This window comes from Lithobates pipiens, unplaced genomic scaffold (genome assembly GCF_037356315.1).
Source record: "Lithobates pipiens isolate NorthernLeopardFrog02 unplaced genomic scaffold, aLitPip1_a1.2 Scaffold_8, whole genome shotgun sequence".
Classification (NCBI taxonomy): domain Eukaryota; kingdom Metazoa; phylum Chordata; class Amphibia; order Anura; family Ranidae; genus Lithobates; species Lithobates pipiens.
In genome coordinates, this window is record NW_027507903.1 from 10133442 (window position 1) to 10157744 (window position 24303).

General features: G+C 47.2%; 1 protein-coding gene across 4 annotated transcripts in view; it reads left to right on the forward strand.

Annotated features, from left to right (window-relative positions):
- The window catches only part of LOC143962650 (multiple epidermal growth factor-like domains protein 11), a 981904-nt gene that overhangs the window by 892946 nt on the left and 64655 nt on the right, over nt 1–24303 (forward strand). For all 4 annotated transcript variants that reach the window (XM_077471986.1, XM_077471983.1, XM_077471984.1 and 1 more), the window contains one exon: nt 11702–11758. In XM_077471986.1, the coding sequence (XP_077328112.1) occupies nt 11702–11758 (57 nt within the window). The remainder of the gene's footprint in view (nt 1–11701; nt 11759–24303) is intronic.

The window sequence follows — 24303 nt, forward strand, 5'->3', positions numbered from 1 at the left end:
CTTAACCATATATCCCATATCTTCCCATACTTAGCAGGGCAGCCCCTATGTGCATATATTTCCTTTTTATAAGGAAGGACAGCATTGACGGTAGCTATCCATTCCTGTACACTCGGGGGTGTCCCTCTCATCCATTTCCTTGCCACCAACAACCTGGCAAGAAATAATACCTCCTGTAGAAAAGTGATATGGGGCTTGTCAAAGTCTGGATCTGGGAATATCCCCAGTAAGCACTGTTTGGGGCACATGGTCAAGGGGGATCCCATCTCATCATGTATAAATTTAACAATATGGGACCAGTAATCATGTATTACCGGGCAGGACCACAGCATGTGGAAGAAGGTACCGGGCGAGCCATTGCATCTGGGACAGCTAGGGTCTTGTACCGGATTAAACCGAGCAAGGCGGGATGGGGTGATGTAGGCCCTATGAACAATGTACATTTGGGTCAGGCGGTCAGAGAGTTTGGTAGACACCTTTTTACATGTAGTCAAAGCATCTTCCCACTCCTCGTCCTCCAAGTGTCCTACGTCCCCGACCCATCTATCCCTCAGCTTGTATGCAGAGGCGGCCGCTACAGGACGGAGAAGATCATTATAAAAGAGGGAAATTAGTTTGGAGGGGTCCTGCCCCAGCAGGGTAGCTAAAATGCCCGTGCGGTCCAAACTCGGGGGATGATCACGAAACTGGGTCTGAAGGGCATGCCGGAGCTGGAGAAATCTGAAGAACATGTGGTTGGGGATATGGAATTCATCTTTAAGCTGTTGGAAAGATTTAAGAACCTGATTACTGTAAACATCTGAGAGATATGCCACGCCCTTAGATAACCACAGGCCACAGTCTGGTATTGACATCAGTTCCGGTAATCCCGGATTGTGCCAAAGGGGGGTGTGCGAGTGTATAGCGGGTCGTCCCAGCCTGCGTCCCACCAATTCCCATATCCTGCAGTGAGCATACAGCAGACCCCGGCGATTACGCAGCGCCTCGGGGTCCATAGGAGTCTTAAATAGCACTTGGTAGGGGTGAGTGTACCCAGCAGACAGGGGTGAGCACACCAGGGTCAGATACCGCTCCCGGTCCTGTTTGTCCAAATGAAAAAAGTGAGAGAGTTGGGCAGCCAGATAGTACAGGTTGAAGTCGGGTAGCGCTGCGCCGCCCAAGTCGGTGGGACATTTCAATACCTGCCAGGACAGTTTATGTCGGTTCCGCCCCCACACGAAGGAGTTAAGGATCGCTTCAATGTCTTTAAAGGTTCGAAGGGGTAAATATATGGGGGCATGCCAGAGGACATACAAAAATTGAGGGAGTACAATCATTTTTATCAGGTTAATACGGCCCATTATTCCTAGGGGGAGTTTAGCCCATGTTTGTGTTTTGGTTTTAAGGGTCGCAATTAATGGCTCTATATTAAGTTTAGTAAAGTCCGCGGGGGAGCGGGTAATCATAATACCCAGATACTTCAGGGAGCTCACCCGGATAAGGGGGGAGGAGGCTTGTTCCGCCGTGGGAGGGCCAAAGTCTATGGGAAGAATTTGGGACTTATCCCAGTTAATTCGTAGCCCCGAGTAGTCACCGAATACACTAATGGTGTCCAGGGCTGCCTTCAGAGATGGGCCAGAGTCTGCGAGGTACAGCATCATGTCATCAGCGTAGAGACTAAGCTTGTCATGTAGCCGACCATGTCGCAGTCCCCCTATTCCGGGGTGCGTACGCATCGCGGAGGCGAGGGGCTCCACCGCGATGCCGCACATACTATTAAAGGGATTGTAAAGTAAAATGTTTTATTTTTTTAAAATAACAAACATGTTATACTTACCTCCACCGTGCAGCTCGTTTTGCACAGAGTGGCCCCGAACCTGCTCTTCTGGGGTCCCTCGGCGGCTGTCTCTGCTTCCTCCCGCAGGTACTTCTCACGTTCATGTGAGCTCCCTCGCACTTGCGGGTGCGCTCCCGTGATACAGCCGGCGGCTATAGCCGCTCGCTGTATCACACAGCCCCGCCCTCCCGCGCACTGCGTCATTGGATGTGATTGACAGCACAGCTTTCAATCCATCCACTCCAGCCAATCAGCGGCCAGGCTGAGCGGCGAAGAGGACGGCAGGGGCGAGCGCGGGATTTTCGAGGGGTCAGGTAAGTAAAACGGGGGGACTGGGGGCGCCGGCAGTGCATTAAGGTGAAAAAACATTTACCTTTACCACACCGTTAAGGCTACAGAAGGCTGTCAAAGGTTGCGGGCCTACTGACGGCAATGGTCAAAGACTGGGACATGATACAGGTATGGTTGAAGCTTGGATAAAAGTTGCAAGAGACTAGAACCTGTTGCATTAGACTACTAGAGACCTAATCAACTGTATAATGGTCCCACTGCTGGCACCTGAAGGCTGCATGATAAGTACCAATGGACACATTGGGCAACAGGGCTAGCCTACTGACTTACAGTGCCTTTCAAAAATTTTCACCCCCCTTGGCATTTCCCATATTTTGTTTCCCCACAACCTGGAATCAACATGGATTGTTTGAGGATTTGGATCATTTAATTTACAGAACATGCCCACAACTTTGAAGATTTTTTTTTATTGTGAAGCAAACAACAAGTAGCACAAAATAATAGAAAAAGTCAATGTGCATAACTATTCACCCCCCTAAAGTCAATACTTTGTAGAGACACCTTTTGCAGCTATCACAGCTCCAAGTCTCTTTGGATAAGTCTCTATGAGTCTTCCCACATCACAGCACTGGGATTTTTGCCCATTCCTCCTTACAAAACTGCCCCAGCTCCTTCAAGTTGGATGGTTTGCGCTTGTGAACAGCAATCTCTAAGTCTGACCACAGATTTTCTATTGGATTGAGGTCTGGGCTTTGACTAGGCCATTCCAACACATTTACATGTTTCCCCTTAAACCACTCAAGTGTTGCATTAGCAGTGTGTTTGGGGTCATTGTCCTGCTGGAAGGTGAACCTCCGTCCTAGCGTCAAATCACACACAGAGGGGTGCAGGTTTTTGCTGAAGAATATCCCTGTATTTAGCACCATCCATCTTTCCCTCAACCCTGACCAGTTTCCCAGTCCCAACTGCTGAAAAACATACCCACAGCATGATGCTGCACCACCATGTTTCACAGTGGGGATGGTGTTCTTTGGGTGATGTGATGTGTTGGGTTGGTGCCAGACAGCGTTATCTTTGATGGCCAAAAAGTCAAATTTTAGTCTCATCAGACCAGAGCACCTTCCTCCATACATCAGACCAGAGCACCTTCCTCCATACATTTTGGGAGTCTCCCACATGACTTTTCCCAAACTCAAAACACACCATTTTGTTTTTTGCTGAAAGTAATGACTTTCTTCTGGCCACTCTGCCATAAAGCCCAACACTATGGAGAGTACGGCTTATTGTCGTCCTATGTACAGATACTCCAGTCTCTGCTGTGGAACTCTGCAGCTCCTCCAGGGTTATCTTAGGTCTCTGTGCTCCTCTCTGATTAATACCCTCCTTGCCCAGTCCATGAGTTTTGGTGTGCGGCCGTCTCTTGGCAGGTTTGCTGTTGTGCCATCTTCTTTCCATTTGGTTATGATAGATTTGATGGCGCTCCTAGGGATCATCAAAGATTTGGATATTTTTTTATAACCTAACCCTGACTTGTACTTCTCAACAACATTGTCCCTTACTTGTTTGGAGAGTTCCTTGGTCTTCATGGCCGTGTTTGGTTAGTGGTGCCTCTTGCTTAGGTGTTGCAGCCTCTGGGGCCTTTCAGAAAGGTGTGTACATGTAATGACAGATCATGTGACACTAAGCCCTTGTACACACGGTCGGAGATTCCGGCGGAATGTGTCCTATCGGACCGTTTTGTCGGATATTCCGACTGTGTGTGGTCTGCATCGGACTGTTTCCGTCGGAATATCCGACGGACCATTTTTTCCAACTTGCCGGTAAAATTTTCCGACAAAATGCTCCTATCGGACATACTCCAATCATGTGTAGCCTACTCCGACGGACAAAGTGCCACGCATGCTCAGATCAAATTCCTAGACCAAAGCTATTGGCTACTAGCCTGAATGTAGTCCCGTCGTAACGAAATAATGTCATCACGTTATGTACAATCAGATTTTCCGACAATTTAGTCCGACCGTGTGTATGCAACATCACTTCCGGACCTCTTCCGGAATTACTCCGATGGATTTGGTTGTCGGAATCTCCGACCGTGTGTACAAGGGCTTAGATTGCACACAGGTGGACATCATTTCTCTAATTATGTGACTTCTGAAGGGAATTGGTGGCACCAGAGCTTTTTATGGGCTTCATAACAAAGGGGGTGAATACATATGCACATGGCAATTATCCGTTTTTATCAGTATATATTTTTCTAATTTTACTTCACCAACTTAGACTATTGTGTTCTGATCCATCACATATAATTCAGATTAAAAAAACATTGAACTAAAGGCTGTAATGTAACAAAATAGGTAAAAAGCCAAGGGGGTTGAATACTTTTGCAAGGCACTGTACACGTCTTCTTTCTCACATTTCATGTCTTATGTTGTTTTCTCCTAACAATAAATTACTCCTAAAGTGATTTGGGTAATACTACTCTGTGAGAACAATGTGCTGAAAATAATTCGATATAGATTAACCTTATGATCGGGAAATAAAGTTTCCATAAAGCTGGTCAATAGTCACAATGATGTCACCTCGATGAACTTCAGTGACCGTCCTCCACGTCCTCCCTCTTCTCCTTCCCGGGAATTGGAGCACACGATGATGTAACCATTTACATCCTTTATATGATGTGGAGTTTGTCCTAGCAGATCTGCCAGTGCTTGTAAATGTATTATAAAGGTTTATAGAGGTGTCCATGTAATCAACATCTCACTTCTCTTATCACCTTGGGCGGCACAGTGGTGTAGTGGTTAGCACTCTCACCTAGCAGTAAGAAGGGTCGCTGGTTCAAATCCCAACCATGACACTACCTGCCTGGAGTTTGCATGTTCTCCCTGTGCCTGCGTGGGTTTCCTCCGGGTACTCCGGTTTCCTCCCACACTCCAAAGACATGCAGGTAGGTTAATTGGCTTCTGTCCAAAAAAATTGGCCCTAGTATATGAATGGGGACCTTAGATTGTGGGCTCCTTGAGGGTAGGGGCCAATGTGAGTGTGCAATGTACAGGGATAGGGGTAGACACTCACTCAGGTTGAACTGGATGGACTGGTGTCTTTATTCAACCTTACTAACTATGAAACTATGAAACTATGAAACCTTTTTTCTTTCTTTTTTTCCCTGTTTGATAAAGACTACAAATTACACCTTCAAAGAAAGTTCATAAGGAAGCCGTGACTACATCTACTTCATTATGAAGTCATCTAAGCAGCATGCTCTTTTTTTATTTTTATTTTTTTATTGGAGTATAATTTCTGTGCAGTTATTATTTTATCCAGGGCCGGCGCTACCACTAGGCAAACAAGGCAGCCGCCTAGGGCGCACTGCCGCCTAGGGCGCCCGGCCGCTGGTGATCTTACTCCCTCTTTCCCTCAGCAATTAACTTGACAAGCAGCCGCTCTGCTCCCAAGTTCCTCCATATAGTATCAGAGGCGCCAGTGCAGCGGCGGCGGGGTACTGTATCCATTATAAAGGAAGTAAAGAAAACATCCCCTGCGCCGCTGCGCGCCCCTGATGATCACAGTGCCACTGCCAGTGAGTGTGACCTGTCTCTGTACCACCACACGCGGGTCTCTATTGTTCCCTAGCGGCAGCGGCGGCGGCAGTGAGAAGGGGAGGGGAGAGAGCTTGGACAAAGAGCAGAGCACCGGCCGGCCCTGAAGTGCTTGCCTGCAGGATACATGGAACCGGCCGGATGAGATGGAAGCCCCCGGCTGCATGTAAGTTCGGGATTGGCGCGAATTTCCCCACACTCCTTCTCCTGGACTGTCGGGATAGTTTGTGAGGACAGGAAGCAGCGCCGCTCTGCTTGGAGTGAGGTTACCATGGCGTTCGCACAGGCAGTGAAAAAACAGCACCCAGTAACCTGAATTTAAAAAAAAACTTTTACTGCTGTCAGGTTCATATTGCATTATGTACAGAGGGGGACAGAGTTGTGTGTGTGGGGGGGGTTAGAGGGACAGGACAGAGGTGTGGGGGTGGGTGCGTAGAGGAACTGATGTGCTTGGGGGGGGGGGGGGGGAGGAGAAAAGATATGTGGGGGAAGGGGTTACAGAGGTGGGGGGATACAGAGGAAAACAGGTGTGTGTATGTGTGTGGGGGGGGGGGGGGGGTTACAGAGGAAAACAGGTGTGTGTGGGGGGGGGGGGGGGGTTACAGAGGGGAACAGATGTGTGAGGGGGGCAGAGAGGAACGTGTGTGTGGGGGAGGAGGTTATAGAAAGGAACAGATGTATTGGGGGGTCAGAGGGGAACAGATGTGGGGGGGGCAGAGAGGAACAGATGTTTGGGGGGGCAGAGGGGAACAGATGTGTGTGTGGGGGGGGCAGAGGGGAACGTGTGTGTGGGGGGGAGGAGGTTACAGAGGGAAACATGTATTGGGGGGGTCAGAGGGGAACAGATGTGTGTGGGGGGGCAGAGAGGAACAGATGTGTGGGGGGGACAGAGGGGAACATGTGTGTGTGGGGGGTTACAGATGTGTGGGGGGGCAGAGGGGAACAGATGTGTGGGGGGAAAGAGGGGAACAGATGTTTGTGGGGGGGCAGAGGAGAACATGTGTGCGTGTGTGGGGGGAGGAGATTACAGAGGGTAACAGATGTATGGGGGGGACAGAGGGGAACAGATGTGTGTGGGGGAGGAAAAGAGGTCAACGTGTGTGTGAGGTGAGGAGGTTACAGAGGGAATGTGTGGGGGGGGGGGGACAGAGGGGAACATGTGTGTGTAGGGGAGGAGGTTACAGAGGGGAACAGATGTATGGGGGGACAGAGGGGAACAGATGTGTACGGGGGGACAGAGAGGCACATGTGTGTGGGGGAGGAGGTTACAGAGGGGAGCAGATGTATTGGGGGGGCAGAGGGGAACAGATGTGTGGGGGGGGACAGAGAGGAACATGTGTGTGTGTGTATGTGTGTGTGTGGGGGAGGAGGTTACAGAGGGGAACAGATGTGTGTGGGGGGGCAGAGGGGAACATGTGTGTGGGGGGAGGAGGTTACAGAGGGGAACAGATGTATGGGGGGGACAGAGGGAACAGATGTGTGTGTGTGTGGGGGGCAGAGGTCAATGTGTGTGTGGGGGGAGGAGGTTACAGAGGGGAACAGATGTGTGTGGGGGGAGGGGGGGACGTGTGTGTGTGTGTGCGCGTATGTGTGGGGGAGGAGGTGACAGAAGGGAACAAATGCATGGGGGGGAACGGGAACATATGTGTGTGGGGGGGAGGTTACAGAGGGGAACAGATGTGTGTGGGGGGGGGGGACAGAGGGGAACATGTGTGTGAGGGAGGAGGTTACAGAGGGGAACAGATGTATGGGGGGGACAGAGGGGAACAGATGTGTGGGGGCAGAGGGGAACAGATGTGTGGGGGGGGGACAGAGGGGAACATGTGTGTGTGTGTGGAGAAGGAGGTTACAGAGGGGAACAGATGTATGGGGGGGGCAGAGGGAAACGTGTGTGTGGGGGGGGGGAGGTTACAGAGGGGAACAGGTGTGTGGGGGGTGATTACAGGGGAACAGATTGTGGGATACAGTGGGGAACACAGGTGCAGGGGGGGTACAAAAGATAAACAGAGGTGCGGGCAGGGTACAGAGGTGCAGGGAGGGTATAGAGAAACAGAGGTGCGGGGAGGGTACAGAGGTGCAGGGGGGTACAGAGGTATGGGGAGGGTACAGAGGTGTGGGGGGTACAGAGAAAAGCAGAGGTGCGGGGAGCGTACAGAGGTGCGGGGAGGGTACAGAGATAAGCAGAGGTGCGGGGAGGGTACACAGGTGCAGGGAGGGTACAGAGATAAACAGAGGTGCGGGGAGGGTACAGAGGTGCGGGGAGGGTACAGAGATAAACAGAGGTGCGGGGAGGGTACAGAGATAAACAGAGGTGCGGGGAGGGTACAGAGATAAACAGAGGTGCGGGGAGGGTACAGAGATAAACAGAGGTGCGGGGAGGGTACAGAGGTGCGGGGAGGGTACAGAGATAAGCAGAGGTGCAGGGAGGGTACAGAGATAAACAGAGGTGCGGGGAGGGTACAGAGATAAACAGAGGTGCGGGGAGGGTACAGAGATAAACAGAGGTGCAGGGAGGGTACAGAGGTGCGGGGGGGTACAGAGATAAACAGAGGTGCGGGGAGGGTACAGAGATAAACAGAGGTGCGGGGAGGGTACAGAGGTGCGGGGAGGGTACAGAGATAAACAGAGGTGCGGGGAGGGTACAGAGATAAACAGAGGTGCGGGGAGGGTACAGAGATAAACAGAGGTGCGGGGAGGGTACAGAGATAAACAGAGGTGCGGGGAGGGTACAGAGATAAACAGAGGTGCGGGGAGGGTACAGAGGTGCGGGGAGGGTACAGAGATAAACAGAGGTGCGGGGAGGGTACAGAGATAAACAGAGGTGCGGGGAGGGTACAGAGATAAACAGAGGTGCGGGGAGGGTACAGAGATAAACAGAGGTGCGGGAGGGTACAGAGATAAACAGAGGTGCGGGGAGGGTACAGAGAAAAGCAGAGGTGCGGGGAGCGTACAGAGGTGCGGGGAGGGTACAGAGATAAGCAGAGGTGCGGGGAGGGTACAGAGATAAACAGAGGTGCGGGGAGGGTACAGAGATAAACAGAGGTGCGGGGAGGGTACAGAGATAAACAGAGGTGCGGGGAGGGTACAGAGGTGCGGGGAGGGTACAGAGATAAGCAGAGGTGCGGGGAGGGTACAGAGATAAGCAGAGGTGCGGGGAGGGTACACAGGTGCAGGGAGGGTACAGAGATAAACAGAGTTGTGGGGGGGGGGGGTGCAGCGAGGAACAGGTGTTCAGGGGATTGATGAAGCAATTGGGGTGATCTGAGGTGCTGAAAATACAGGAATTGGGGTGATTTGAGGTGTGCAGGTTCAAGTTCACCTTTGTGAAAAAATAATAAATGCAGATCTTTTTGCAAAAAGGTAAAAAAAATGTGCATTTATTATTATTTTAGTCATTGTCAGTGTATCTGTCTGCTCGTACGGACAGGCAGTTACACAGTTAGCCTGGTGTGGGCCTGTGCTTCACGGGCTGAAGAAAAGGTGGAGAGGTGCTGCAAAAATCTCCCCCCACCATCTCCACCATATACATGGGCATTGAAAAGGGGTGGGGTCAGGGGCAGAGCTAATGGGGGGGGGGGGCGCCAAAATGAGGTTTCGCCTAGGGTGTCAAAAATCCTTGCACCAGCCCTGATTTTATCTAGTTAAAAAATGCCTAATGTTTGCGCTCAGCCACAATTAAATTGAGACTGCTGCACCAAAATATTCCTTGAATACTAGGACCGTGCAAATTTTGTAAAAGTGTTAATGATGCGCTGTCTCATACAAGGCTCACCCAGCGGCTCCGGCTGTGTGTGTAGCTGAGCACATTTGCTGTCGGTCTGGCATAGCCTGTCAGTGGCAGAGGTACCTGACGGCTTCAGCGGCTGTGTGTTCTAATCTACATCCAGCGGCTGCATCTTGAGGGTTGGGCTATTGAGGGCATTGAAAGCATTCTTGTAAATGCCATTGGGTAGGAGAGAGTAGAGATGTGAGGTTTTGCTTTGGAAGGTGGAAGGGGGATGAGGGATGTGGAGGTGTGTAGGAAGGTGTGGGGATGGGGGCAAAGTGTGGGGTGTGGAGGTCAGAACCCAGGAGGAGGGGTGGAAATGAGATGTTACACATTGGAAAGGGCACACCCCTGAACCCCTGCACTCTGTATGTAGTGCACCCCTGAACCCTTGCACTCTGTACGTAGCGCATCCCTGAACCCCTGCACTCTGTATGTAGCATAATCCTGACTTAATCCTGAACTCTGTACATAGCACACCCCTGAACCCCTGCACTACGTACGTAGCATAATCCTAGTGTAATCCGGAACTCTGTACACAGCGCACCCCTGAACCATGCTCTCTGTATGTAGCGCACTGCTGAACCCTACACTCTGTGCATAGCATAATCCTGACCTAATCCTGAATTCTGCACTCTGTACGTAGTGCACACCTGAACCTCTGCACTCTGTACATAGCACACCCCTGAACATCTGCACTCTGTACAAAGTACACCCCTGAACATCTGCACTCTGTACAAAGTACACCCCTGAACCCCTGCACTCCATATGTAGCATAATCCTGAACTCTGTACGTAGCACACCCCTGAACCCCTGCACTCTATATGTAGCATAATCCTGAACTCTGTACATAGCACACCCCTGAACCCCTGCACTCTATATGTAGCATAATCCTGAACTCTGTACGTAGCACACCCCTGAACCCCTGCACTCTATATGTAGCATAATCCTGAACTCTGTACGTAGCACACCCCTGAACCTCTGCACTCCATATGTAGCATAATCCTGAACTCTGTACGTAGCACACCCCTGAACCCCTGTACTCCGTACGTAGCATAATCCTGGTGTAATCCTGAAATCTGTACACAGCGTACCCCTGAACCTTGCATTCTGTAGATAGCATAATCCTGACCTAATCCTGAACCCCTGCACTCTGTACGTAGCACACCCTGGATCCATGCAGTTTGTACGTAGTGCACCCCTGCTCTCTGTACATAGCATGATCCTGACGTAATCCTGAACTCTGCATGCTGTACTGTATGTAGTGCGACCCAGATACAACCGGGCCCTTTGAGGGCAACCACATTGCTAATGTGGCCCTCGATGAAATTCAGTTTGACACCCCTGATCTAGGGCGATCAAAGGGTTAAATGTGTGCTTAGCCAGTGTTTGTGTACTGTACTGTGGGAGGTGCTTTTACTAAGGGAAGTGATTGATTTTATTCCCTGCTTTGCAGGGAAGGAAAGTCCATTCCATCCCTGCTGACAGAACAGAGCTCTGCTTTGTTTGCAGAGCTCTGTTCTGTGTCGCTCCCCGTAGATCAGCGGGTGACGGCAGACATCCGTTGGCCGCCACCCGCCGACACAGCACAGCCACCCGCTGACACAGCGCAGCCACAGCATGTGCATGCCCCCTACCCTCCTCCGAGCACCATCCCTTGGTTTCCCCCCCACCCTCATTCGAGCACCATCCCTTGATTCCTCCCCCTACCCTCCTCCAAGCACCATCCCTTGTTTCCTCCCCCTACCCTCCTCCGAGCACCATCCCTTGGTTCCTCCCCCTACCCTCCTCCAAGCATTATCCCTTGGCTCCTCCCCCTACCCTCCTCCGAGCACCAAGTGCCTAGATACATGATCTGGCACAGGGGAGCTGCTCTGCCATTTTATAACTAAGATAATGCGTTCGGCAATCGGATATACCCTTGTACAGAGCGCCTCCAGGTGGCCATATTGCATTTTACAGAAAATTACAGATCTGCAGATTGAAAGGGTCATTTTTAATAACATTCAATTACAATCTGACTTGTGTAGCAATTGTATACTCTGTATTATTTTATTTTTAATTGCTATTTTTTCTCCCATGAAAGTGGAGTTACCCTTTAAGTTTCCCGGATTTCGCCTTTAATTCCCTAAACTTTTCTTTGGAAAACATGTTTGTTATTGGTTTACTGATCCAATTATTTGTCTATAGTATGTCTGTCTAGTGACTTCTCTGTCTCATTTGTTGTACTAGGTACCTGTACGATGGACAGACGGCAGAACACATACATCATGGAAAATGGCTTCAAAGGTAGGACTGAGCAATCGGCAGGTGGTCCACAATACTGACCGGTTCATTGGCCTCTCCAACCAAACCCGATCATTTATTTCCACATGGAAAGATCGCTTACCGGCTTCTTATATCCGTCAGGGACTACAGAGGCAGCACAAGTACTAGTTGCCCCCCCCCCCCCCCCCTTAGCCAATCAGTGTCACAGCCCGGGCACATGTCCATCAAATGGGACACCAAACTGCTTTCCTGGTCCCTACCAAGTACCCCCTAGCTGGAAGAGTGAGCTATCCTTGGAGTTCAAAGAAAATGCATCAGCTTATAGGTATTATTGTCATGGGCATTGTTACCGACATGCCAACCTATCTACTCAGTGGAGCAATGGCCGCTAATGTCCTGTAAGATATGAGACCCTGACATTCATTCACATAACCCCTTATACAGGGCTCTTTCAGAGAAAAGATGCAGATACCCCCCCCCCCCTTCCAAGTCATCCCTTGTCTTCGCCCCCTACCCACCTCTGATCTCCATCCCTTGGTCCCTCCCCCTACCCACCTCCGAGCACCATCCCCATCCCTTGTCTCCTCCCCCTACCCACCTCCGAGCACCATCCCCATCCCTTGTCTCCTCCCCCTACCCACCCTCCGAGCACATATCTTGGTTCCTCCCCCTACACTCCTCCTAGCACCATTCTTTGGTTCCTCCCCCTACCCACCTCCGAGCACATATCTTGGTTCCTCCCCCTACCCTCCTCCGAGCACCATCCCTTGGTTCCCTCCCTACCCTCCTCCGAGCACATACCTTGGTTCCTCCCCCCCCTACTCTCCTCTGAGTACCATCCCTTGGTTCCCCCCCTACCCATCTTCAAGCACCATCCCTTGGTTCCTCACTCTCTACTCCTCTCCGAGCACATACCTTGGTTTCCCCTCCTACCCTCCTCCGAGCACCATCCCTTGGTTTCTCCCCCTACCTCCTCCGAGCACCATCCCTTGGTTTCTCCCCCTACCCTCCTCCGAGCACTATCCCTTGGTTCCTCCCCCTACCCTCCTCCGAGCACCATCCCTTGGTTCCCTCCCTACCCTCCTCCGAGCACATACCTTGGTTCCTCCCCCCCCCTACTCTCCTCTGAGTACCATCCCTTGGATCCCCCCCTACCCATCTTCAAGCACCATCCCTTGGTTCCTCACCCTACTCCTCTCCGAGCACATACCTTGGTTCCTCCCCCTACCCTCCTCCGAGCACCATCCCTTGGTTTCTCCCCCTACCCTCCTCCGAGCACCATCCCTTGGTTCCTCCCCCTACCCACCTCCCACTACTGCCCATTTTAGAGACTACAGAATCAAGTATCATTTTGTGGTGCTAAGTAGTTTGTATAGAATTTGTTAATGATAACAGCAAAAGCATCCCCTGCAACCAGCAACAATAGACCCCCAAGCAATAACAAATCCCCCTCCAGTAACAATAGACCCTTCTGCAGCAAAATACTCCCCCAAGCAATAATAATAGACTGCCCCAGCAACAATATACCCCGCCAGCAACGATGGACCCCTCCAGCAACAATAGATCTCCCAGCAACAATAGACCCCCTCCAGCAACAATAGATCTCTCAGTAGCCCTCCAGCAAACAATAGACTCTCTCCCAGCTGCAACTGACCCCCCTGCTACAAAATACCCCACAAGCAACAATAGGTCCCCTTAGAAAAGTTAGACCCTGCCAGCAACAACAAAAAACCCATCAGCAACAATAGATCTCCCAGCAACAATAGACCCCTGCAAGCAACAATAGATCTTCCACTAGACAGCATCAATAGCCCCTCCAGCAACAGCAGACACCCTCCCAGTATCCCTCAAAGCTGCAATTGACCCCCCGCTGCAAAATACCCCACAAGCAACACTAGATCTCCCAGTAGCCAGCATTAATAGACCCTCCAGCGACAATAGACACCCTCACAGTATCCCTCCCAACTGCAGTTGGCCCCCCTGCTGCAAAATGCCCCACAAGCAACTATCAGTTCCCCCTAGCAACAAAAGAAAGCAAACATTTATTATATAGCAACTTACTAATTCTTAGATGTGTTGGCTGCATTTGTTTTCTTTTTTAGGCTTTCTTTCTTCTATTTTCATCTGGTGATCCAGCCAGCAAGTCTGTTGTTTTTTTTTTTTTTCCAAAAGCACAAGCTCGCCAACAGAATGTATCAGTTTCCATGGTTGAGACAAAACATTTACCACTGACAGGGGTTCTTAGAATGATCAACTTTTATTTATTCATGTAAAACCTTTATCCCTAAAGTGTATATAAATCTGCTAGTGCAATTAACGCTCCCCTCCCCCAAACTGACAATCAGTGCCTGGACAAGATCATCCAGTGCCCAGGGCAAATATGCCAAATTGTGGTCCCCCTTCATTATGTGAGCCTATAAGGAGGAGGGGGCAAAAGAGCACAGCCCACACCTCCTCCCAGCTCTCTCCTCCTCTCCTTGCCACTTCCAACGCTGGGCTGACAGTAGTGATGCCGCTGTCACTACTCCTGTCAGTCTTATAGTAGAAGGAACTTGCGGCAACCCCATCCCTACAATACAGGCTGCGCCCTGGGCAGCCGCCCCTTGTCCTGGCCCTGTTGACAATGCTGCTGTCTGCTGTGCCCCCTGTGCTTCTTCATCCAGAGTGGGGGGGGGGGGGGCGCTCTAATATAGGAGGTGTGTTACTGGCCAGATCACCAGGTGAAAACAGAAGGGAAAGAGCCAAAGAAAAAGGAAACAAATGCAGCCACCATATTAGTCCATCTAACAATACCCTCTCCCAAGACTGGCAATGCTGCTGTCTGCTGTGCCTCCTGTTCTCATTCCTCCAGAGTTGTGTCACACTAATACAGGAGGTGTGTTACTGGCCAGATCACCAGGTGATTTTTATTTTATTTTTTCATTTTTCGGGTCACTCGTTGTGATTGAAATTCATTATTTCGATTTAAAATTTTGTAAATTCGGAAATTCGAATTCTGAAAATTTAGAAATTAAAAAATTCTAAAATCCAAAAATTCTAATATGGAAATTTGAAAAATTCGGAAATTTGAAAATCTAAAATAATAACTAACTAGGTATTGGAATTTAGTTTCAAATTTGGCTGTTAGTGAACGTATTGAATACAAATTTATCCAAAGTCACGAATTATCTGAAATAACGAATGCCGGATCTAAAGTAATGGAACGTAGCCAATTAATAATAATAAATACTAATAATAAAAAGTTGTTATTAGTATTTATTATTATTAATTTGTTACGTTCCATACATTTAGATCCGGCATTTGTTATTTCAGATAATTCGTATTCATTTGAAAGAAAATTCCAATACCTATAATTTAATAGCTAGTTATTATTAGTTAGTTATTACTTTGGATTTTTGGATTTTCGAATTTCCGAATTTTTGAATTTCCAAATTAGAATTTTGGAATTTTGGAATTTTCGGATTTCCGAATTTCGAAATTTTCGGACTTCAAATTTCAGAATCTTTTGAAATGAACAAAATTTATTTGAAATAACAAATTTCAATCACAACGATTGGCCTCGAAAAATAAAAACAAAAAAACGAATGAAACGAAAATGAACACATTTTTTGGCTACTTTTCATCTGCTCCCCCCCACCTGTTTTCACCTGGTGATTTTATTAGTTAGTAATAGTTATTATTAGTTAGCTATTATTTCAGATTTTCGGGTTTTCAAATTTCCGGATTTTCATTCTTATTCTCGGATTTTCGTTCTTTAGATTTTTTCGGATTTTTTGATTTTCGGATTTTAGAATTTTTCAAAATTTCAGATTCTTTGTATTTTTGGATTTTCGAATTTCAGGAAAAAATTAGTTAAAAGGGTTTTCGTCAGTTTTAATGTTTTCCGAATTAAGGAATTTTTGAATCTTGGCAAAAAACTAATTCGGAACTAAACAAATTGCACATGTCTAATGAAAAGAAAACGAATGTAGCCACCAAATCTACTGATTACAATATCTGACATTTTAGGGTTTTGGGTTTAATAATATAATGTTATTATCTGGATTTAAAGCTGAATACCATGTTTTTTTTGTTTTTTTTTAAATGTATCAATATTATTGTCATTGTTCTTTACATGTGAAAGGTATTCTGTGCTGCCTCATGATTTGGATTGTGTAGAATTGTATTGGATCTTCCCTGTATGACCTTCATGTTGTCTCATGTAACAAGTCCATGTAATGCTTGTCAGTCCTCTATGTATCTCTCCCCGGTATCTCCTGTTCCTCCGCTCTCTGTCACTAATTACGTCGTCTATAAAACTCTCCTATGAAGGACTCCACTTCATTTACTGCAGCTGTAAAAAAAAGGATCTCACTGTCTGTATGGAGTCTGGCTGAACGCTTCCTACAAATAATTTTTTGGATTGGTTCTCATTATATATTATATTATTATATATTCGAGAGGGATGGGTGGAAGAGCTTTAGGTACAAGCAAGGTCCAGGGGCCCATGGTCAGTTCCAGTGCCCCCCCCCCCCCGATGCCGCCGTCTCTATCCATGCGCCCGTCCCCTTCCAGGACGCCGGACGCATGAATTCCTATGGCAGGGGGTGTGTTTTTTGAAGCACATGATCAGAGCCAGAGGCACTAATAGGCTTCAAAATAGGGTGGGCTCGGGGAGCAGAGCATTGCGTCCGGAGCCCATTTCAGTTGTGTTGCAACAGCGAATGGATATTCGCTGTTGCAACACTGATCCTCCTCCTGGCCAATCGGGAAGCAGGTCTGATACCACGTCACCTGATTGTCTAAAAGGACAGGCGATCCTATTGGACGCCTAGGAGGAGGGGAGGAGACATATGGCGGAAGCCGTCACGATCTCAGATTAGAAGAGGACACAGGAGAGGCCATCTGATCCCCTGCCTGATGTTTGCCCACCGATCCCGGATGCTGAGGTGCCCGCCGATCCCCAATGTGCTCGCCGATCCACGACGCCGATGGGGTAAGTGCCCTTGGACTGGCAGACAACAGCTGGACGGGGGATGTTTGAGGTGACATGGGGGGGGGGGGTGGTTGTTTGCCGCCACCCACAAACAAAAAAACACCAGCCTCTACTGGTCTGTTCCTAGTTACCAAATAGGCAGAGTAGGCACTGGCCTATGGGCCCCCCCCCACTCCATTTAATGGCCCCCCTGCGACAACAGATCACTATAATATTACATACAGTGCCTTGCGAAAGTATTCGGCCCCCTTGAACTTTTCAACCTTTTGCCACATTTCAGGCTTCAAACATAAAGATATAAAATTTTTATTTTTTGTGAAGAATCACCAACAAGTGGGACACAATTGTGAAGTGGAACGAAATCTATTGGATAATTTAAACTTTTTTAGCAAATAAAAACTGAAAAGTGGTGCGTGCAAAATTATTTGGCCCCTTTACTTTCAGTGCAGCAAACTCACTCCAGAAGTTCAGCGTGAATCTCTGAATGATCCAATGTTGTCCTAAATGACTGATGGTGATAAATAGAATCCACCTGTGTGTAATCAAGTCTCTGTATAAATGCACCTGCTCTGTGATAGTCTCAGGGTTCTGTTGAAAGCGCAGAGAGCATCATGAAGACCAAGGAACACACCAGGCAGGTCCATAATACTGTTGTGGAGAAGTTTAAAACTGGATTTGGATACAAAAAGATTTCCCAAGCTTTAAACATCCCAAGGAGCACTGTGCAATCGATCATTTTGAAATGAAAGGAGGATCAGACCACTGCAAATCTACCAAGACCTGGCCGTCCCTCTAAACTTTCAGCTCAGACAAGGAGAAGACTGATCAGAGATGCAGCCAAGAGGCCCATGATCACTCTGGATGAACTGCAGAGAACTACAGCTGAGGTGGGAGAGTCTGTCCATAGGACAACAATCAGTCGTACACTGCACAAATCTGGCCTTTATGAAAGAGTGGCAAGAAGAAAGCCATTTCTCAAAGATATCCATAAAAAGTCTCGTCTAAAGTTTGCCACAAGCCACCTGGGAGACACACCAAACATGTGGAAGAAGGTGCTCTGGTCAGATGAAACCAAAATCCAACTTTTTGCCCACAATGCAAAACGATATGTTTGGCGTAAAAGCAACACAGCTCATCACCCTCAACACACCATCCCCACTGTCACACATGGTGGTGGCAGCATCATGGTTTGGGCCTGCTTTTCTTCAGCAGGGACAGGGAAGATGGTTAAAATTGAGGGGAAGATGGATGCAGCCAAATACAGGACCATTCTGGATGAAAACCTGTTGGAGTCTGCAAAAGACCTGAAACTGGGACGGAGATTTATCTTCCAACAAGACAATGATCCCAAACATACAGCAAAATCTACAAAGGAATGGTTGACAAATAAACGTATCCAGATGTTAGAATGGCCAAGTCAAAGTCCAGACCTGAATCCAATCGAGAATCTGTGGAAAGAGCTGAAAACTGCTGTTCACAAACGCTCTCCATCCAACCTCACTGAGCTCCAGCTGTTTTGCAAGGAAGAATGGGCAAGAATTTCAGTCTCTCGATGTGCAAAACTGATAGAGACATACCCCAAGCGACTTGCAGCTGTAATCGCAGCAAAAGGTGGCTCTACAAAGTATTAACGCAAGGGGGCCGAATAATTTTCCACGCCCCACTTTTCATTTTTTTATTAGTTAAAAAAGTTTCAAAAATCCAATAGATTTCGTTCCACTTCACAATTGTGTCCCACTTGTTGGTGATTCTTCACAAAAAATAAAAATGTTATATCTTTATGTTTGAAGCCTGAAATGTGGCAAAAGGTTGAAAAGTTCAAGGGGGCCGAATACTTTCTCAAGGCACTGTACATAGTTACATAGTTAGTCAGGTTGAAAAAAGACACATGTCCATCAAGTTCAACCACAAAAAAAAAAAAATAATAATATCATACAATCCCATATACCCAATTCTATACCCACAGTTGATCCAGAGGAAGGCAAAAAAAAAAACAGCACAGCATGATCCAATTTGCTAAAGCAGGGGAAAAAATTCCTTCCTGATCCCCCGAGAGGCAATCGGATTTTCCCCGGATCAACTTTACCTATAAATGTACCCAGTTATATTATGTACATTTAGGAAATAATCCAGGCCTTTCTTAAAGCAATCTACTGAGCTGGCCAGAACCACCTCTGCAGGGAGTCTATTCCACATTTTCACAGCTTTTACTGTGAAGAAACCTTTCCATATTTGGAGATGAACTCTCTTTTGCTCTAGACGTAAAGAGTGCCCCCTTGTCCTCTGTGATTGATTGATTTGGTCTTGAAAGAAAATGACAATGAGTCTTTCCTAAATTGTTTACAAAAGATAGAAATAATGAATCAACTCAAAAGGAACACACACTTTCCATTAAAGTGATACTCATGTTTAATGTACTTATTTTAATAAAAAAAAAAAAAGTAATCTTTTTTCCTAATCAATAACCAGCTGTCACATGACCCAGCTCTCTCCCAGCCTGTCTGCAGGGAAACATAAGTAGGAGGAGCTTCCAGTCCTCTGCTTTTGGTTACATGTTCAAAATAAAGAAAAGTCAGCCTTTGGAATACAGAGTAAAAATACATATTAATACAGTGCCTAGAAAAAGTATTCATACCCATGTTATTGCCAAAAAAATAATAAAGATTTGATTTCAAATATATATTTGTATGATGATTTAAAACAATTTATTGATACAGTGCCGTGAAAAAGTATTCATACCCCTCATTTTCCACATTTTGTCATGTCACACCCAAAAACGTAAATTTATTTTATTGGGATTTTATGTGATAGACCAACACAAAGTGGCACAGAATTGTGAAGTGGAAGGAAAATGATAAACGGTTTTCAAAATGTTTTACAAATAAATATGTGAAAAGTGTGGTGTGCATTTGTATTCAGCCCCCTTTACTCTGATACCCCTAACTAAAATCTAGTGGAACCAATTGCCTTCAGAAGTCACCTAATTAGTAAATAGAGTCCACCTGTGTGTAATTTAATCTCAATATAAATACAGCCATTCTGTGAAGCCCTCAGAGGTTTGTTAGAGAACCTTAGTGAACAAACAGCATCATGAAGGCCAAGGAACACACCAAACAGGTCAGAATAAAGTTGTGGAGAAGTATAAAGCAGGGTTAGGTTATAAAAAAATCTCCCAAGCTTTGAACATCTCACGGAGCTCTGTTTAATCCATCATCCGAAAATGGAAAGAGTATGGGCACAACTGCAAACCTACCAAGACATGGCCGTCCACCTAAACTGACCAGCCGGGCAAGGAGAGCATTCATCAGAGAAGCAGCCAAGAGGTCCATGGTAACTCTGGAGGAGCTGCAGAGATCCACAGCTCAGGGGGGAGAATCTGTCCACAGGACAACTATTAGTCGTCTCTCCACAAATCTGCCCTTTATGGAAGAGTGACAAGAAGAAAGACATTGGTGAAAGAAAGTCATAAGGAGTCCTGTTTGCAGTTTGTGAGAAGCCATGTGGGGGACACAGAAAACATGTGGAAGAAGGTGCTCTGGTCAGATGAGACCAAAATTGAACTTTTTGGCCAAAAAGCAAAACGCTGTGTGTGGCGGAAAACTAACACTGCACATCACCCTGAACACACCAACCCCACTGTGAAACATGGTGGTGGCAGCATCATGTTGTGGGGATGATTTTCTTCAGCAGGGACAGGGAAGCTGGTCAGAGTTGATGGGAAGATGGATGGAGACAAATACAGGACAATCTTAGAAGAAAACCTGTAAGCCCTTGTACACACGGTCGGACATTCCGACAACAAAATCCGTCCGATTTTTTTCCGACGGATTTTGTCCAAAACTGGTGTTGCATACACACGGTAGGACAAAGTTGTCAGAAAATCCGATCGTTTAGAACGTGATGATGTTTGTTCGTTATGACGGGACTACGTGGCGGCTAGTAGCCAATAGCTTTGGTCTCGTAATTTGATCTGAGCATGTGTGGCACTTTGTCCGATCGGATCCTGTTGTCGGAAAATTTTATATCCAGCTCTCAAACTTTGTTGGTCGGATATTCCAACGGAAAAAGTCCAATGGAGCCCACACACGGTCGGATTATCCGACAACACGGTCCGATCAGACATTTTCTGTTGGGCTATACAGCCAGAGCTACAATGGAATGGTTTAGATCAAAGCCTATTCATGTGTTAGAATGACCCAGTCACAGTCCAGACCTAAATCCAATTGAGAATCTGTGGCAAGACTTGAAAATTGCTGTTCACAGACGCTCTCCATCCAATCTGACAGAGCTTGAGATATTTTACAAAGAAGAAGAATGGGCAGAAATGTCCTCTCTAGATGTGCAAAACTGGTAGAGAAATCCCCAAAAAGACTTGCAGCTGTAATTGCAGTGAAAGGAGATTCTACAAAGTATTGACTCCGGGGGGCGCCATACAAATGTACCCCCCACACTTTTCATATATTTATTTGTAAAAAAATTTGAAAACCATTTATCATTTTACTTCCACTTCATAATTATGTTCCACTTTGTGTTGGTCGATCACATAAAATCCCAATCAAATACATTTAAATTTTTGGGTGTAATATGACAAAATGTTGAAAATTTCTAGAGTTATGAATACTTTTTAAAGGCACTATATCAATTAATTGTTTTAAATCATCATACAAATATATATCTGAAATTAAATTGAATTTTTTGGCAATAACATGGTGTGGGCAGATTTCTGCCAGTCACAGTCTATGTCACGCCCCTCCAGCCTGTGTCTTAGAATAAGAGGGAGGTGAAGCCTACATCAATCTACATGTAATATCCCGCCCACCCCTGTGTTTAGCTGGTTAGTGGACATGGAGGAGAAGGGAGGGAGTGGGCTGTCATTTACCACTGTGTTTATGCCCACATCTGTGACTCTGTAGTCACATGGGCTGCTCAGATGTGATTGGGCGGAAATGCTCAGCATAGAAACTCACTGAAAACCGAGCATGTGCAGAGCTGACACCACAGTTTCAAAATCCCTAGCTGAATTGGTGACATGGACAGAAGGGAGAGGTAGAGAGCAGAAGGATCAAACAGGTTTTTTGCAGAATACAGAAAAGGAATCTCATAGTGACTGAGTGAGTATGAACAGCATGTAAGTCTAGGTTCACATCTATGTGGCTGCGCTTGATGTGTTTATCAGGCACGTTTTGCAGTGCATTTTGCGTTTTTAAACCAGCGTTTTGCATGCATTTTTTATGCATTTTGTGTTTTCTTTTTAAACACACTGTATATAGCTGGATGCTAAGGAGGGGGCCGGGAAGCGTCCTTAACGACCGATGAGTCATCAGCTGTCAGCTCTGAAAACGTTTCTCCCATTTTGTTTTGTTTTTTACATTTCACTGCTTTTTCAGGTGAATGTGTAGGGGTACGATGTACCCAATACCCATTCACATGGGGGGGGGAGCCGGGATCTGGGGGCCTCCTTCTTAAAGGGGGCTTCCAGATTTCGATAAGCCCCCCACCCGCAGTTCCTGACAACCACCGGCCAAGGTTGTCGGGAAGAGGCCCTTGCCCTCATCAACATGGGGGCAAGGCCCCCCGGCCCCAGAGCACCCACCCTGGTATGGTTTAGGAGGGGGCGCTCGCTCGTACCCTCCCTTTTCTGACCTGCCGGGCAGCATGCTTGGATAAGGATCTGGTATGCATTTTGAGGGAGACCCCAAGGCATTTAAAAAAAAAACATAATTGGTGGGGGGATCCCCTCCGAATCCATACTAAACCCGAAGGGCCTGGTATAGACCTGGGGGGGGGGGGGGGGAACCGCATGGCGCTGACAGCTGATGACTCATCAGTTGTTAAGGATGCGGCTGCCGGCTTCCCGGCCCCCTTCTTACCAACCAGCTATATACAGTGTTAAAATAAAAAACGCAAAACACATAAAAAATCGCATCACAAACACAACACTTGCGTCTCTGGTGCGATTCCATTGAAGTCTATTACCCGCAAATCACGTGAAAAAATTCCCCCACCCTTTCCAAAAACGCACCGACCACAAAACACTTGGATGTGAACTTGTACCATAGCAAACCACTTTAAAAGGACTGTAGTGCATTTCTGAAAACTGCAAAACGCATAGGTGTGAACCTAGGGTGATACACCATTTCATGGGAGTTTTTTATCTTGTGAGTTTAATGAAGCTTTAAGCCACACCCCCGTCCTTAGGTTAGCCACTCACTTTCCACTTCCTTGAATAATTTATTAAAAAATGTGTATGATAAATGATGATTGTCGGGTGCGACTCCTTGCTTGCCTTCATCCAGCCCTTGGGGCACTTTTTCTCCCACTGATATGTGGAACTATTCCTCCCACTGACACCGAAGATGGGAAGTTATTCCTCCCACTGACACCAAAGATGGGGCACTATTCTTCTCATTGACATCCAAGATGGGGCACTATTCCTCCCGCTGATACCAACGATGGGACATTATTCCTCCCACTGATACCAACGATGGGGCATTATTCCTCCCACTGAAAACAGCGATGAGGTACTATACCTTCCACTGACACCAGTGATGGGGTACTATTCTTCCCACTGAAAAGTGAGGCACCATACCTCTTACTGAGACCAAAGATTGGGCACTATTCCTCCTGCTGACATTAATGATGGGGCACTCTTCCTCCCACTGAAACCAAGAATGAGGCACTATTCCTCCCAGTCTCACCAAATATGGGGCACTATTTTTCTCACTGACACCAACGATGAGGCATATTTCCTCAAACGGATATACAGTGCATCCAGAAAGTATTCACAGAGCTTCACCTTTTCCACATTGTGTTATGTTACAGCCCTATTCCAAGTCTGTTTGAAATCTTTGAAAATGTATTAGAAATAAATAACCATAAACATAAGTACCCATGTACATAAGTATTCACAGCCTTTGCTCAATACTTTGGTGAAGCACTTTTGGCGCCAATTACAGCCTCAGGTCTTGTTGAGTATGATGCTACAAGCTCGGCACACCTATTTTTGGGCAGTTTTTCCCATTCTTCTTTGCAGGACCTCTTAAGCTCCATCAGGTTGGATGGGGAGCGTCGGTGCACAGCCATCTTCAGATCTCTCCAGAGATGTTCAATCGGGTTCAAGTCTGGGCTCTGGCTGGACCACTCAAGGACAGTCACAGAGTTGTCCTGTAGCCACTCCTTTGTTATATTGGCTGTGTGCTTAGGGTCGTTGTCCTGTTGGAAGATGAATCTTTGACCCAGTCTGAGGTTCAGAGCTTTCATCAAGGATGTCTCTGCACATTGCTGCATTCATCTTTCCCTCGATCCTGACTAGTCTCCCAGTTCCTGCCACTGAACAACATCCCACAGCATGATGCTGCCACCACCATGCTTCACTGTATGGATGGTATTGGCCAGGTGATGAGCGGTGCCTGGTTTCCTCCAGACATGATGCTTGCCATTCAGGACAAAGAGTTCGATCTTTGTTTCATCGGACCAGAGAATTTTGTTTCTCATGGCCTGAGAGTCCTTCAGGTGCCTTTTGGTAAACTCCAGGTGGGCTGTCACATGCCTTTTACTGAGAAGTGGATTCCATCTGGCCACTCTACCATAC